The sequence below is a fragment of the Coptis chinensis genome, chromosome 9, assembly GCF_015680905.1.
Source record: "Coptis chinensis isolate HL-2020 chromosome 9, ASM1568090v1, whole genome shotgun sequence".
NCBI lineage: Eukaryota > Viridiplantae > Streptophyta > Magnoliopsida > Ranunculales > Ranunculaceae > Coptis > Coptis chinensis.
Window position 1 is genome coordinate 54415664 of NC_141464.1, and position 17370 is coordinate 54433033.

General features: G+C 37.2%; 1 protein-coding gene across 3 annotated transcripts; it reads right to left on the reverse strand.

Annotated features, from left to right (window-relative positions):
• Positions 1-817: 817 nt before the first annotated feature.
• EMB2785 (elongation factor family protein) lies at positions 818-17370 on the reverse strand. 3 transcript variants are annotated; one of them, XR_015207377.1, is made up of 19 exons: positions 16978-17370; positions 13769-13843; positions 13492-13642; positions 12997-13065; positions 12742-12914; positions 11493-11630; positions 11223-11348; positions 9467-9565; positions 8617-8737; positions 8471-8534; positions 6117-6171; positions 5908-6032; positions 5624-5697; positions 4236-4285; positions 3544-3630; positions 2968-3018; positions 2493-2894; positions 1198-1248; positions 818-1099 (listed from the first exon to the last, which is right to left on the reverse strand). XR_015207377.1 is itself a non-coding variant. In XM_086581955.1 (19 exons), exons 1-19 carry the CDS (start codon positions 17284-17286, stop codon positions 1016-1018), a joined length of 1986 nt encoding a protein of 661 aa, XP_086438081.1. In that variant the 5' UTR covers positions 17287-17370; the 3' UTR covers positions 818-1015. The 3 variants fall into 3 exon arrangements, 2 of the variants coding, with proteins under 2 accessions (XP_086438081.1, XP_086438082.1); XM_086581955.1 differs by having other exon boundaries at positions 2811-2894; XM_086581956.1 differs by lacking the exon at positions 16978-17370 and adding an exon at positions 14331-14531 and having other exon boundaries at positions 2811-2894.

A 17370-nucleotide genomic window follows, 5' to 3' on the forward strand; every position in this document is an offset into this window, starting at 1 on the left:
AATGTTTAAGTTCTCATTTTGAAATCAGATAACATTAGAGTATTAGACGCATATTCCAGTTCGAGGTGAACCCAATTCAAATAAGAATCAGAAACTAGCTAATGACTGCTTTTGAAGCAAAACTTATGTTATGTGGCTTATGTGCTACCAGTATTTCTAAAAGATACGCATGTTTTGCAAATTTTGTAAGTATACGGAATTCTGATAAAAGCCTAATATGTTATATGTATCAACGGCCGTACAGGTAACAGGTGTAATGATAGACTTTCCTGAAAGTACAATTAATCTCCAGTTCTCATTTAGTTTCTCTCTACTTCACAACAATCAGCAGATAAAAACATATACATATATGCACAACATACAATTTGTTCATCTTCACAAATTTATTAGCTTTTGTACTCCAGTCAGCTTGGGCTCAACGAGCGTTGCTGTGTCCCAGGAGAAATGCAGTATCATCTCCTGATTTCGCAGTTACAGGGCATTAGGGAACAAGATAAACTCTCATTTTAGTTGAAAAGCCGAGACTTCACGAATAGACATTGGACGCCAAGGAACATTGTAATCTCTACTGGCTGCCCAGTTTCCTCCAAGTACATAAGGTTGTGAAAGCTGAAATGCTTGAATTAAGAATGTACTACACACCTTAGTTAGCTACTAATCTTTCTACAAAACGAGTTATTACCTGTGCGGCAGTGAATAGACACTAATAGTCTTATACTCTGCACTTTCAGTACACAGTATTTTCGTTGAAGAATTTAACAATGTCAATACATATGAAAGATCAAAAGAAAACAATTCTTCCCCAGATGACATCCACTTACATAATTATAATTTTTCATTATTGCCATATTGTTTCTTTTTAAATACAACGAGAAATGTATCATTTGCGATTAGCATAACAATGAATATTCTATAGTAACACGTACAAAGAATGTAACTATAATAATCATAATTATCAATGAAACTATACTCTCCGGAAAGGTGCAAAGCTACAAAACTTTATAAGTTGGCAGACTCAGTCTTTGGGCTTTTTGCTCATAGTTTTCCGCTTGCCGGCATCCAGGTATCTCTTTCTCAATCGAATGGATTTTGGCGTCACCTGCACCACCCATACAAGACAATACTGATAATAAGACTTGTTTTCTGGGAATAATTGCAATAATACCTACGAAAGCACAACTAAAACAAATATCTCACCTCAATCATCTCATCAGAAGCAACATAGCCAATAGCTTCTTCAAGTGTCATCTGCAATTAAAAGTTCTCAGTTGTTAACAAATTTCCCTTATTCTATCCAATCTTACAGGGATTCATTATCAGCACCAAGTAGAAATAATGTCAATCCTAGTCTTTACTTTGGATCGAGAAACCAATAGTTATACACTTATACTGCTCACATATAAGCAGAACACAAGTACCATACATCCACCATACTAGATACCAACACAAGTTTGCGGTGCAGGTTTGGTTGGACACGTTCCATCTTTAAAGGTTTTGTTTCATAGTTGTAAAGCTAACAGTAGCGCGTAGAAACGCCTACCATGTTATTATAGAATATTTTAGCACACAGACATGCACATAAATGTCTCGTAGCTTCCAATTATGCGTCATATACATGGGCACGTAAATAACAAAATCATCCCTGCCTGACAAACATTCTATTCAAGGTTACTGTTCTCCCTTAATGCAGGGCCACATAATGAGACTAATATTTCACTACAAAAATGCCCTTACTCCACCTCCCCAGAACATTTATTTCAAAAGTACACATCTGAGACAGGAACAGGGGAGGGTGGCCTATCCTTCCATGAAAGGTTTCATAGTTGTAATGCTAACAGTACTCTACTAAATTAATGTTAACCCACTTGTCTCACATTGTGGGTTAACATTAATTTAGTAGTGGCGGGGTCTTCACACTGTATCGAACCAGTGTGTCCATGGTTAGGCTTGATCAATGATCCCTTTGACGTGCATTGTGGTTGTGCAACAAGCTAAAGCTTTCAAAGCAATCGGTGTCCAATATTTAATGCCCAACTAATGAATCGTGATAAGCTAGGAAGCATGGACACAGATCGGACGCGACTTAGGCTACACGTGCACATCTATGTTACATGGACACACCATATTTCAAAAATAATGTGTCGGATACGTATCCACGTGTCTGTATCGGACATACACGGACACATATTGTGTGTGATATACCTTAGTTTTTGATATTTCGCCGTGTCAGACACTCCGTATCCATGTCGGATATGGACACACGTGTCCGTGTCAATGTAACTTAGGTGCACATCTAAAGAAGTAGGATGCAGACACAACAAGGGCACAATAGTTAAAATATTATTGGTGATTTTATTATATATCAATGAGTAATAGAAGTCAAATATATCCTAACACATTGACAAATAGAAAACTACACAAAACTCAAATGTCATAGTCATAAATCGTGCTCCTAACATATGTAGCCAAGAGGGTAGGGACATGAACCTTACCTCATTTAACAAGACTAAACCCAATGTAGCTCAAGCGTCTTCGTGCAACTATTATTTTCTTCTTTCGTGAATAATGTGTAGTCCAATTCTTGTGTTGAGACTTAGTTTTATCTCAACTTTCCTATTGAACAATGGACTTCAATTCACAAATTGTGTTGTCAATGTCGGTGATACTATTATGCCTAGCCTTACCTTTTAGCTGCGTGTTCTTTTCTCCTACAGTCAAATTACTTGCAAGTACCAACCAAATAGAGAAAAACCCTCTGAGATGAACTAAGAGCCTCACATAAAAAAAAGCTTGAAGTGAAGATAACATACCAGACGGGGTGGAGTTAATTTTATATTCTCGTCATTATTAGCAGAACGGATGTTAGTCAGTTGCTTTTGTCTGACAGGGTTGATCTATGATAAGACAATTTAAAACGTTAGACAATTTGCCTTTCTCAAAACAATTTTGCTAAAAGAGATTACTCACATCGAGGTCTGTATCTCGTGAATGCTCTCCAACAATCATACCATCGTAAGTCTGAAAACATATTGATAAAACAGGTCCATCAGCCATATACATTTATAAATATTACCGACCTATTTGTATAGCTCCTCCCGAAGAAGCAATGTTTTAAAACACAGAATTAAGAAATTGCCAAGAATACCCTATTGATCATGGATAAGGAATCAACCAACTGATCCACATAGTTTTCCTCTAAGAGATTAAAAGTGCTCTTATCTTACAAGCCCATCCCAGTTACGCTTAAACGTCTACAAGTTTTACTCTTAAATGATGGATTAACACATGCCCAATTAAAAAGAATCTCCTTCACTTCCCCTACTATACAACTCCCTTTCCTTTTGCTCAATGAAAACTCAAGGTTATGACTCATCCAATAGGGGCGTCCAGACATCAACGTTATGGTCCAGATGGCGAAAAAAGGTAAGGCTTATGGCTGGAACTAAATTTTTGCAGTACTCAGCACGATGCCGCAGATCATATAAGCTAGTTAAAAAGGAGAAACAGATGGTGCATCCAAATGCTCAATGAAGAGATACCAACCTCCATTCCAGGGGATACAAAAAGTGTTCCACGAGCTTCTAAACTCACAAGTGCATGTGCAGTAATGGCACCATAGCCCACTGATACCTGTCCAACATAGCATAACAAAGATATAACCAAAAATTAAGAATACAGTTGCAATATTGGCAAAAAAATTCATCAACGAGAACATATTTTCCAAGCAACACATAATTCCTTCTTAAAGCTACAGCACCGATAGAATCTCACTTCAACACAAAAATAAATCTCGGTTGTTCAGAAGACCAAAAACTGTTTAACACACACGAAGGACAACTCCGATCCCAATTACTTTGATGACCTGCACACATCCTCCAAGCAATCTATCATACTTCTGCTGTTTATAAGCACATGTATGTTTAATAAACATTACCGAGCCAAAAAAATAATAATCATTGCGAGTCCTCGAACCAAACAGTGTCTTCATCTAAAGTTCTAGACCTATTTACCAACTGGGCAACTGGCCAACAGGAATTTAAGAACTTCAACAAATATGAGTTAGCATATGATACATTCATACATCAAGTGCAAAGAGGAAAGTATGTTAGGCACTTAAAGCGCTTATCCACTTTGGTCCTTGTTAGGCACTTATCCACTTTGGTCCTTGTTAGGCACTTATCCACTTTGGTCCTTGACATGAAACTATAAAACAGCAATTGCAGAATAGAACATACCAGAACTCCTTTCCTGACATTGCCCAGAGGACCACAATGTTTTGCATACTCTGAAAAGTAAAATATTAAATAAATGATTGAAAGTTTATCACGAACCGATATCTAACTGCAGTAAATAAAAACAGATATACCGTCAGAGAAATCAGAGCATGTACAATTATAAAAGTAAAAGAGATGACATTATCCATCGTATTAATCGGTGACTACAAAAATCTCATCGAAAGTGAAAATCCTCACTCTGCTTTCTATAAAAATAGTGACAATAAGTTTCCCATCCTGAAGAGCTAAAACATTTTCAGAATCATATAACTAATAAGTGTAAGGATATTGATGCTGGTCCTGTAGGCTATGACTTTCTAACAACTTTGCGAAAAAGTGAACTTAAGATTCAATAGCATGTTGTGGCCAGCTAATTTAATCAATGAAATGACTACTTAAACTAAACCAAGTAAACAACCATATCCAGTTTATGAGCATTGGTGTTCTATTATTCCATGTTGATCCTAAGTTCCTCTTTGCGGAATCTTGGGTGACTATCCTACAAAATACAACAGGAAGATCCTAAGTGGAAAGGAAATAAGAAAGATGTGTTACTTCAGAGCACAACAAGATATTTGATTGTATCAAACTCAATTCGCAAAGCATCATTGACTTGTTGGGTTGGCATAAGTTCCGTTCCATTCTATTGCCATGCTAGGATATAAACTTTCAGGTGATCACAAACAGTCACCAATCTCTACATTGCTGCATACAATATAACCACATAATGAACATGGTCGGTAATATGGTTCAGGATGCAATCAAACTTGCTTAGCGTGCCTAGAAATCTTAACTCCAAGATGTTGATAAGGGGATTAGTTATACTCACACGATGGGACTGTTTTAACTCTCAACTATGAGACGGATTTACAAAGGAATCTAATTCATATTTCCAAGTAAGAACCTTCTGGTTTCAAGTTATCCCTCTGCAATGTAAAGATATAATAAGTGATCTTTAAGGGTATTAGAACAGGGGTATCACATAATGTGTTAGATATAGTGATTAGTAAGACATAGAATTGGTAATCGGGTTGGTAGTGAAACCACACAGAGACTTCAAGAGCTGAAAGGATATCCTTGGAACAAGATGAATTTTCATGCAAGAAAATCACGAAGTAACGGAATTCGAGATGGAGTTTCTCATGTAAGGATGATACAAAATTGAATTATAAATCCAAATAAATAATCATATTTTACCACAAACTAAATCCATTCTTACTATAAACATCCAATTGAATTCATGGAAAGAGAAAGTGTGTCTTATATGGAACTATTCTTGAACACGATGGCAACAAATCGTACTCCAGCGCAAATAAAAATGAGATGTATATGTAGCAAGATAAACATACTTAGGAAAGCTCGGTGCATAAATCCTGTGCCACGTGTATCACTGCTAAACACACTCCTATAGCCAACCAAGCCTCTGAAAACAAATACCAAAAATAATCAAACAAACAAACAAACAAATAAATTGTTATGCTTAGTTATCTAGATTTAACTTTTTTTCCCCTTTTTAACAATTAACTTGATTCAACTATTCAAGTGCCACAGAAACAACTGTGGAGCAACTCCCTAAACTTAATGAGATCAATGAATATGGCAAAAGAAAGGTGAAAACATAACCAAGTCCTACCTTGACGGACAATTCAAAGACATTCTAGTCCTCCCAATATCCCCTGGGACAGGACCCATGTCAAGAACCTCAGCTCGCCTGTGTGATAGTGCTTCCATGACAAGCCCCACATGCTCTTCATTCACCTAAATTTCATTTATCAATTGTCATAATTCTGTGTTCTAGTGAACTAAAAATATAGAATTCCTCTTTCGAATAAATATATATACCTCAACTGTGACTTCTTCCAATGGCTCAAGCTTTTGACCTTTCTCCAGTTTATACCTGATTAAATGGTTGAAAAATAAGAAGAAAAAGGGAGGGAGAGAGAGAGAGAGAGAGAGAGAGAAAAAAAAGCAGAGAGACATATTACACCATTCCAATCCGTAAGTAAATGTATACCAAATGAACAATTTTTGTATAAACATAATTTAGTAATCAACACAAGAAAAGCAATCAAATGAGAGGAGAAATAAAAAGAGGCAAAAATACTGGTCTGTGTAAAAAAAAAATTGAAGGCCAGAAAAGAGTTGGATCCTATAAGTTCCTGTTACCTACCCACCCAAGTTATTCACCAAGATATAATTCAGCTACGAAAAATTCTGGGGTACTATACACTTATACGAAACATTAAAATTTGTCAACACCATTTTGTTACATAAATGGTGTTTCTAATACATCCGATGTAGCCAATATTCTCCTTCGGGGTAATTCCATCAAAACAAATTTTCTTTTTATCGATAAAATATACTGAATTGATGTATGATACATTACACAAAAACCAAGAACTGTAGCCAAAGCTCTTGTTCAAGGACCACCCAAAACTCATGTACACCCAAGTACCCCCACCTGAAAGAAGAAAGGATAGAACCAAAACAAAAGATTAAAAAACAAAAAAGAGACCAAATCCTAAGTACCACCACCAAGGCACTACATCTAAGACAGCAACGAGCAAAACACAACAGCCACCACCAGTAGACACCTCCTCACCCCAACTGGAATTACCCCCCATCTTCTACTCCATCTCCCATTCTTCCTCCCCTCCTGAGAATTCAAAGTTGATTTTGGCATCATCTCCATCCTCACCAATCTCATCTAGATCATTGTAGTATCAGCTACGGTCCATCAAACTGAATGGAACAACGTGTTTTGTCTTCTATATCTGTGTCTCAAAGACAATTATTGCACTGAGGAGGGAGAAGATGCAGAGGGGAGTAGGACAATTAGCGAGGTGGTGGGCAACAACCGAACAAGTTGGCAGTAGGACTATGTCTATACTGGTGACAACAAGAATACAGAGGGGAAGGAAGCTTCTATTGAGATTCCCTTGGGTAGCTGTACTTAGGGGGAGCACAGCGGAGGTCAGGGGTGTGGTATATTAGTAATCTAGTTTAGGTGGTGTAGGGGGCTATGGGGCATAAGACATTACAGTAATGCCTTCAGGTTGATGTAATCCGTTGGTCGTATCAAAAATACACATTGTCTAACCTAAAAAAATAGTTAAAAAAAAATGATATCACCCATCCAACTTTCAAGATCCCTAGCCTGCCTCTCGTCCAACAGTCGCAATACTTGGGTATACGTTTGCCCCATACTCCAGCAGATCCTCTTTCCCTTCTAAATGGTACCAGTTATCGAGTTCTTGTTGTATTCATCATTCTCGTTACAACCAATTCCTTACCTTTCATAGCAACACCCATGTCCATTTCTTACACTCTCTCCTCCACCGTATCTTTTTTGTCCAAATCCACAGCCTCCAACATCTTCCTAATCTTATTTTCCTTGGCTTCCCTTGTTGGTCCTCTTTGGAACTTCCTAGCCTTCATATATTTCCAGAAATCCCTCACTACTTCCTCTCTCCTCATTGCCTCCTAGTCTTTAGCCTCTGAGAATGGCCTCCAAGCTCTCCACCATCGAGCAACCAGGGCAGCCCATTCAGTACCGATCTCCATAGGTCTAATCCCTGTCAAAATTTTCACCCAAGGAATGCTGATGGTCTCCTTAGCCAATACCTCTCCTAGATCAGATTCCGGACTCTAACTTCACAAGAACTTTAGCTGCTTCAATGCCCTCCAACAGAAGTAATAGATACTAATCAACATCCACCACCTCCCCAACCACACTAGCTGACCATCTGGATAAGCAAATGCACACCACCTCCATCAAAACAATTCTAGCTGACCATCTCTTGTATTTTGAACATGCCTCCAATTTTCATTGATTATGACATCTTCTGTCCATCCTCTATGGCATCCACATTGTTAGAGAATATATAGCAGCATACATATTCTCCACCAAAATATTTGCTTCAAACTAATATATCACACAACCGTCGAAGTGGGGATGATCAAAATATATCTATAAAGATTATTTGTATATACAATTTAAAAAGCACGAGCCAAGGAATGAAATCGTATTTTGTTGATATAAGTGTTCTTTCAATATTTTATTTAGAATACACATTTTGTTGATATACAAATTCTATCACTACTAAAACAACAGAATGCTGCTGTATGACATGATATTATCAAGTATCTTGAGAAGTGAGAAGACTCTATTCACTGCATCTTGCTAAAATACTCACATGACTTTAGGCGGTGAAACAGAAAGCTCAAACCCTTCACGCCTCATGTTCTCAATTAAGATACCTATACTTCACAGAATGTATATCAGCAGAGCCAGTTAGATTTTGGAAGCATAAACATAAACAGATATTCAAAAGAAACTAACCCAATTGAAGCTCGCCCCTCCCTTGTACTTCATACGTATCAGACATTGCTGGAAGGACATTAATGGCAAGATTTGTCTCTGCTTCTGCCATCAGTCGATCACCAATTTTTCCTCCCGTCAGCTGTACAGTTATTGGAACTAGTAAATGTGGATAGAAGGTAAGTAATATGTACAGTTATTGGAACTGTACATGTGGATAGAAGGTAAGTAATATGTACTAAGACAATGTCCGAATCTCACGTGTGATAATGAGTAAATGGATTATTTTTCCACACCTAACCACCAAAAAAAAAATGCATTCTAGGGTTCCAATTTTATGGTTTTTTAGTACACAATTGGTTTATGGAATATTGTTTGGTTGTCAATTTGATCATTTTGGTATTGGTTATTTTTAGGTTTAATTTTAATTACAGATTTCAGATATTTTATTACTCAAATTGAATTAGAAGTCTAGCTTCTAAATTTATCAGTTGTCTAAGTCTATATATTGAGTTGTTAGGCGTTTGGCCATACTTGGTTGATTGATTAATAAACATTGGGTTTGTCTGAGGGAAAAGTTTTCTATGTCTGTGTGTTCTTGTTTAATTGATTGCAGGGTGATTACAAGCGATAAATTTTTATCTCCCTTTTCAATTTTAATGTTACTTGTTATCTTGGATTCCGGTATCTTAAACCCATGAAATTGAGAAGGGAGATGACAATTTATTGCTTGTAATCACCCTGTAATTAATTTAAGAATATAACACACACAAAAAAATACTTGTTATCGATAAAAAGGAATGAAAATAACAAGTAAAATAATGAAAACCAAAGTTGGGGGAAAAAAAAAAGTTGTCATCTGCCCCATTACATGAGTTCCATCACGGCCAGCCAATGGAGAGTCATTAACACCAAAAGTCATGGAAATGGTTGGTGGATCCAACTCAACAATGGGCAACGCAGTCATCACCTGATAAATGATAAGAGGCCAGTTTAGAATCAAAGCTACAAGTACCACTATTTCAACAGAGATTATACAAATAAGAAATAACAGCAGGACAACCAAAGACGACAAGCAGCAAAGACTTAAATTTAAACCAGAGAAACCAAAGAATAGCAAGCAAATAAGAATATGTCAAAAGTCAAAACATAAGACGTGGCCTTTCACAATATATCTCACGGGGATATAATATACTAGATTACTATTAAGCTACAAGCCTAAAACTTAACATACACATCCTTGAAATAGATACTCTCTTTTTTATCAGTAAAATATTTTACAATAGTGTCTGCACAAGAACTTTCTTCCTAGAACTTATATGCACCACAGGGAAAACCCCAACTGAAATCACTTTAAATGAAATATATTTCTTATTTTCAACCATTATTCTCTCCAACACTCCTCATATAACTAGTAACCGCCCGTCCTCTTCAGTTCTTGTCTACATAATTCTAAATTTAAATTTAGTGAAATTTTAAAACTATACTTTAGAGAATTAGTCCCTCTTTTCTAAGGGAGAACTAAGTTTCTTTCTTCATATCTTTTTCTCAATTTTCACAGCATATAATTTCTTATCTACGTTTAGTGTCAATTGTCAAATGAAAGAAATAAGCTCCACTTCTCAGTTTCAATAGTCAATATTGAATGCTAAACGTTTAATATTTGAAATCAGGTAGGTGTCTTCTTTCTGGAGTCGCAACTAGAATTTTACAGGCAAAATGCAAGATTAGGTCTTCAAAAGTCATTAATTCTTAAAATGTCATATTTTCTGTAATGATTAGCCAGGAATATAGAATTTCTAATCAAACATTAATTACATATGAAATTCTATGATGCACGGATACGGGTACAGGTACCGATACGGCGACACCGGTATGGGGTACCATATGGCTTTTCTGAAATATTAGAATACGGGTATGGCTAATTATTAGGAATATTTTAAAATGTGTATTCTAAAAATTCTCTTAGTAGTTCTTTGAGTAAAATAAGTCAGGAACATGTGAAAAACTATTATAACACATGCCACATTCAATATAACTTGAAGCCTCAAGAAACAGTTTACATTTTCAATGGAGCAGAACTATTGGATCAGGTCTATTTCAGGGATTCCAGCTGGAATCCATTTAGAGAGGTTCAATCTCTTTCGAGAAAGAAGAGAGATTTGGAAATTTTGGTCATTCAAGTAAAAGAATTTTGCTAAATCTCCTCTGCCAGCCTCTCTTTCAAAATTTGTTGGGATTTTTTATTTTTGGGGTAACGAACAAGTATCCTAGAAGTATCCGGTACCCATATCGGTATCGTACCCGACCGATACGGGTGCAATGACATTTTACGAGTATCCGTGCATCATAGATGAAATTTCTGAAAGGGGGGGGTCAAGGGATATTCTAGAAGGCTGAAGCAAAGATTGGAAGCCTCGAGCCTCGTTTGAAAAGTCAACTATAACTGTACAAAGAGAAAAATGTGATACAAAGAAAGATTGATTATGTCAGATAAGAACGTCAAAAAAGCTGCTAAGGATAGGCAACAACTGGTGCAAGTGATTTCAGATGAAATTTCAGTCACATTTGCCAAGTGCAAAACAAATCAAATTTTCTAATTTTAACATAAACAAAGCGCTACTTGCCTCCACATTTGACACAGTGTGACCGATTGATGGATTTGACAATCCAGCCATTGATATAATATCACCAGCCCCGGCACTCTCAATCAAAACCATGCTTGTACCCTTCTTTTTCATAAGTTTAATAACCTAAGCACATTAAAAAGAGAGAGAGAGAGAGAGAGAGAGCTAAGTTAATTCACATAATGAAATATAAACAACAGATTAAAAAGGAAGACATGAAAGGAGATATTCAAAACCTTGATAAGCAGACAAATGGTAACATAGACAAACCTTTCCTTCCTCAATTTTCTCAACTCCAGAACCCTTATGGCGAAGACCATGTACTCTATCGCCAACGCGAATAATTCCAGAAGAGATGCGTCCGGTCAATATTCGCCCAAGATAGAAGTCACGCTCCATCATGGAAACCTGCAAAGGACTGTCAAACATCTCACATAATATGGTCTTTCCTTTATCTATTATGAAATTACTCTTTTTTCTTATTTGAAAAAATAAATATTCTCTTTTATGGATGACATTCTTCATTCTTAAAGTTCTCAAATATATAAGAAATGGTAAAGGCATAGTAATAATGGATAAATTAAAGATAGTCATATAGACATAGGAAATTATGTCATTCCCCAGGTTTACACTTTTGCTAAATGGAAAAAAAGAGTAAACAAGCAATTTGAGATACTAATCATACTATTTATTGCAACTTCTGCATGTTATCTATTTGGAAGAGATAAGATGTACTTTATGACCAAAAGATAAGTACCCTATATGTTCTTATCTCAGTTGCATAAGTACGGGTACGTGAGTCAGTGTGAATCCATATACCCATGCAAATGAAATTCATATACAATACCCAAACAAACAAAAGACACAGATTGTTATCATGATTAAAAAGAAGGTGCTTAAATGACAACGGGACTAGTTGGAAGGTTGGAAGACAACCTCAATGCCATTGAAGCTCCACCCAGATGTCCCAAGAGTTTGGAGCATAATAGGAAGCCAGCAGGATGGAAGATAATGAAGAGGCTGGATGTGGAAGAAGATTTAATGGTGGTAGGAAGTCGGGCCTCACCAAACGGAGAAAGTAAAAGGGACAGCAAAGGTAATTGGGACCGGTGGTATGGTGGGTGCAAGCAGAGAAGGCATTGTGGGCAATGAAGAGGAATTCCAGATTTTGGTGAGCAGTGGGGAGTGAATACCACACAGAGTAGAGAGAAGACTGAGAGTGTTATGGTGGCTCGGAGGACAGCCGGGATATTGATAACTATGACGATGACAAGACAAAATTAGATAATCGTATAATTCAATTAAAAGCAGACACCAGTTTTTCATTTTGGCTCCAATAACACTAAATTGCACTCAAACTGAACTTATAGAAGATATGTAAAAAGTTTCCAGTGGCAAAACATACATACTACACTCCACGCGGAAATGTCAAATAAATTTTGTGCAAAACAAGCCCAAGTAGAGCAGAACTAATAAAGAATGTATCTGCAACCTATTTATAAGGAACAGCAATACCAACCAGCATCTGAAAAGGCGCATCAATGTCTGCTGTTGGTGGAGGAACATGATTTACAATGGCATCTAGCAACGGCGACATATTCCTTGCAGTATCAGGAGGGTCCTTGGTGAATGAGGGTGACGCCCACCCTTCCTTTGCAGAAGCATAAAGAACTGGAAAATCTAATTGTTCCTCTGTTTCAAAAGATAGAAAGCCTAATCAGTCATTTGACAAATAACATAATCGAAAACTCTAACCAGTCGACATTGTCTGCACCTGTAGCACCAAGATTTGCAAAGAGATCAAACACCAGACTTTCCACTTCATCACATCTCTCTTCAGAAACTGTGTCAACAGAACAATGAGCAACTGAAGGAGATATTTCTGTTTACACTAACAAAATTCTTTTCTAGCTAACACAATATTTTATTATTGTGATCCACAACACAAAAACAGGACAGATGAAAGAAGAGATGATGTAACAAAACTTGAAAAAAACAGGAAAAAAAAATGCATACCAGAGTGCATTCAATAAAATGTACTTTTGGCTAAAACAAAAATAAAAATTAAGTATAAAAAGAGGAAGGAAAATAAAAGAACATATCCACTCCCCCTTTCTTCTTTTATAACTTCCATAGACAATAATGGAGAGAAAAAATGCAGTTTGTTTAGGATATGATTTCTTAATTGCATACTACTTCAAGCAATGGACTTGAATTCGCTTTTCTCTATTGCTGATAAAGATTATCAATTGATAAGAAGCAATTCTACCTGCGGGTCTGTCTACTTTGTTCAAGAGAAGAATCGGTCGCAGTCCATATTTTAAAGCTTTTGCAAGAACAAACTTGGTTTGTGCAAGGGGTCCTTCACCAGCATCAACAACTAATATTGCTCCTTCGACCATACCAACAACACGCTCAACCTGCAAAAGAACCAAATTGTCCTTCCAAAATAAATAACAGAGAGTGCCTCTTACGACTTACAAACACAAAAACAGAACAGGCATTGCTGGTCCAAGAACAAAAATCTGTCTGAAAAAAAACCGTACTTCACCACCAAAATCTGCATGCCCAGGAGTATCAACCATGTTTAATTCGTTATCATTCCATGGGATGGAAGTAACCTATAAACAAAAACAGGAAAGGTTACGGTCTCTTGCAATGGATAACATGGTGAACACTAGAAGCATGGATGTAAGACGAACTAGCACAACTTTAGAAATAAATATCAAAATAAATGTAAGAGAAAGAAGGAAATCGGATTCTTATTGCCTGGACAAATATCAAAACCCTTGATGAAGTCAATCAGAATACTTATTGCAAAAGTATCAAACTATACCCCAAAAGTAGAAATCACAGCTTGACATCTATTAGAGACGGTACCTTCACACAATTCAAATCTTCAAAACTTATAGTACATAAAGTAGAGCAAACTGAACATCAGTCAGTAGGGTGTAATGCTAATTACCTTTTCTTGATTTAAAGAAAAGGCTGTAAGGCTAACTTTTATTTATTTATTTATATTTTTTGCTTTGTACAAATTCCTTAATAAAATAATAAAAAACAACCAAGAGATAATACAATAATAAAAAGACTTAGAAGAGAAGATACCTTCCTTGCTCGGGTACCACACTCTCTTACACAACCGTCTTCCACAAGAGGTAGCGTATCAAGTCTTTCCATAAGCAAGGCTAAAAAGTCCATTTCCTAATCGTTCAAATCCATGCGTAGCGTTAGGAAGGCTACCAAGATATGCCATCCGCAGATCTAACCATGCATTCCATAATGGCTTTCCTTTAAGTCCAGAAAGACCAAACAAAATAGGATAAGCAGAAGAGAGGGATCCACCTTCCAACCACTGATCTTCCCAAAAGAGAATCATGTCTCCTGTCCCAAACTTGTATCTAATCCTCTGAAGAAAATAGGGAGAACATTCAGAATAGGTTTTCCACCCATAAGGTGTTACAGCCAGACCACTCTACCACCAAAATGACCTTCACTGAAACTGGAAACGATCACTCTCCTCCCAAAGACTATCTCTCTCTCCTCTCCAAAGTCGGCACCTCCACAACCACTTAACGAGAAAAATTGAAACTAATGCAACGGGTGTCAATGAATTACCAGAAACGACTTGACCACTAACTCACTCCCACGAGACAAAATTGTCCTCGAGGAATGCGAAGAATATTTGAAACCACTCACGAACCATCACACGGATGGAGACCCAAATGCCCATGATATGGTAAGAACGGAATCGAAAGGCAAAAAAAAAATGATTCTATGCGCAGACATGAAAGCTCTAATGATAGAAGCATTCTAGCCAGAACGATTCCCTCGTCTGAGAATTGCCATTCACAAACGAAACGGAGAGAACCTAAACATAAATGAAGAAGCTAGCGTAACCCAAGGCTCTCCTCTCTCCCCCTTTTTTAGCCAACGCCATCACTTTTGGTCAAAGCAAAAAAATCTAATGAATAAAAGGAAAGGAGATCAGGAAGATACGCGGACGACTTTACTACTTTAATGAAAGCACCCAACTTGCAAAGACAAGAACCCCATCTTTCTTCGCTAAACAAAGAATCTCCCACTTAACCAAATGATACCTATGGAGATCTTCCAAATCATCTGAAAGAAAGTTCCTCATGATACCTTCGATCATATTTGCAACACAACTGGGCACGACAAACAAGGACATAAAATAAACAGGAAGACTAAGGAGTTCTTTTGATAAGAACCATGAACCCACCCTTAGCTAAGTATCTATACTTCCACCCTACCAACTTCCGTTGGAAACTCTCAATGGCTAGGTCCCAAATGGATATAGAGCCAAGAGGGAGACCCAAATAGGTGCATGGGAATGTGTCAGCCTCACAACCTAAAAAAGGAGCCAAACTCCCAAGGTCCTGCACATCACCCACACCATACATCTTACTCTTAGATAAATTCACTCTGAGGCCCAACACAGCCTCAAAACAACAAATAATACCACTTAACCACCTAACTTGCCCCACCCCAGAACCCTATAAGACATGAACCCTATCCTGACCAACACTAAAGCTTTCAAGGCTACCAAAAGAGTCCACTCTATCAATCATTCTCCTAACACCTCCATAACCAAGATATACAACAGAGGAGATAGAGGATCTCCTTGCCTAATACCTCTAGAACTTTTGAAAAACCCCGCAGGGAAAACAATTCACCAAGACCGGAAAGGGGACCGACGAGATGCACTTCCAAATTTGTCTCCTCCACTTCAACACAATACCCATCCTACACAAAATATAGTCAAGAAACTTCCAATAAACATGACTGTAGGCCTTAGTGAAATCAACCTTGCAAAAAATGCCAGGAAAAACCACCCCTCCTCAAATCTTCAATGACCTCATTCCTAATAAGAATGTCATCAAGAATCTGTCTATATTGGATAAAAGCCCCTTGCTCTTGCGATATCACCTTATACAAGACCTGTTTGAGCCTCATTAATGAAACCTTAAAGATAATCTTATAAGTCGTTCCTACCAAACTGATAGGCCTTAAGTCTCTAATGTCATCTGCGTCTATAACTTTAGGTATGAGGGCGATGAAAGTGGTGTTAAGGTGGGGCGCCGAAAAGCCTGATTCAAAAAATAAGAAAAATCCGCTATTATGCTCATAAAATCCTCACCAACAGTTCCCTTACACTTCTTGTAGAACTCAACGGGGAACCCATCGGGACCAGGTACCTTATTCCCCGCCATACTACTAATGGCTTACTTTAGAATGGTTACACAAAGACTTCCTTTGTGTGTGTTTTTTCAGATAGTAACCACTTTAGCTTTAGTCTTTAGGTTACTATCTGAAAAAAACCCCTTCCCCAGTGAAGGTGGGATTTGATCAGGTTGAGATGCAGAGATACAAACCCTGAATTCTGCCCGCAGCCAGAGCTCAATCAGAAGATTTGAGGACAAAATATTAGCCACTACTCCAAAATTTACAGTTACTATTAGAGTTTAAACCACCATTGAAAAATCCAATCTTCCATAAGTAAAAGTACCCAAGCTAGTAGAAACCGAAAAGGGGTTAAAAATTATTACGCTTTACTTCTATATACCATAGAAGAGAGTCTAATACATGTGTGGTATCAGCACCATACTCCATCCTCAAGTTTCAAAACGACAAAAGATCTAAACTTTAGTTATAAAATCCATCAAATATTCCACTCTACATAACTAAAACTACATAAAACTAGTACAACCCATAAAAAATAATAAAAAGTTACCTTAGAAGAGATAGTGATACCACGTTCACGTTCAAGACTAATAGAATCCATAGCACGTTCATGAGGAATATCAGCACCACACTGTCTAAGTAATCTATCCATAAGTGTTGTTTTACCATGATCAACATGTGCTATTACTGCCACGTTACGTATTCTACCCGGGTCTAAATATCTATCTAATAATGGCTTTGTAGTAGAAGCAGGTGAAGCTGAGAAAGAACGTGATGTAATACGATGGAGGAATGACATTGGGACACGTGTTGTTGTGGATGAGAAGAGTGAACGTAGTAGTGGGTTTGCTGCTGCCATTTTTTAGGCGGAATCTGGTTTTTGGTTTTCTTTGGAAGAGAAAGGGAGTGTCTTTATGTGTGGAGATTGGATGTTGTGCAACTG

Coding starts and splice junctions, on each gene's coding strand:
- EMB2785 (XM_086581955.1), bottom strand. CDS start 17,286: ATGGCAGCAGCAAACCCACTACTACGTTCACTCTTCTCATCCACAACA. Junction 11,631..12,741: donor ATGCGCCTTTTCAGATGCTG/GTTGGTATTGCT, acceptor AGTCCTTTGCAG/GTTTCCATGATGGAGCGTGA. Junction 4,286..5,623: donor TATGCACCGAGCTTTCCTAA/GTATGTTTATCT, acceptor TTTACTTTTCAG/AGTATGCAAAACATTGTGGT.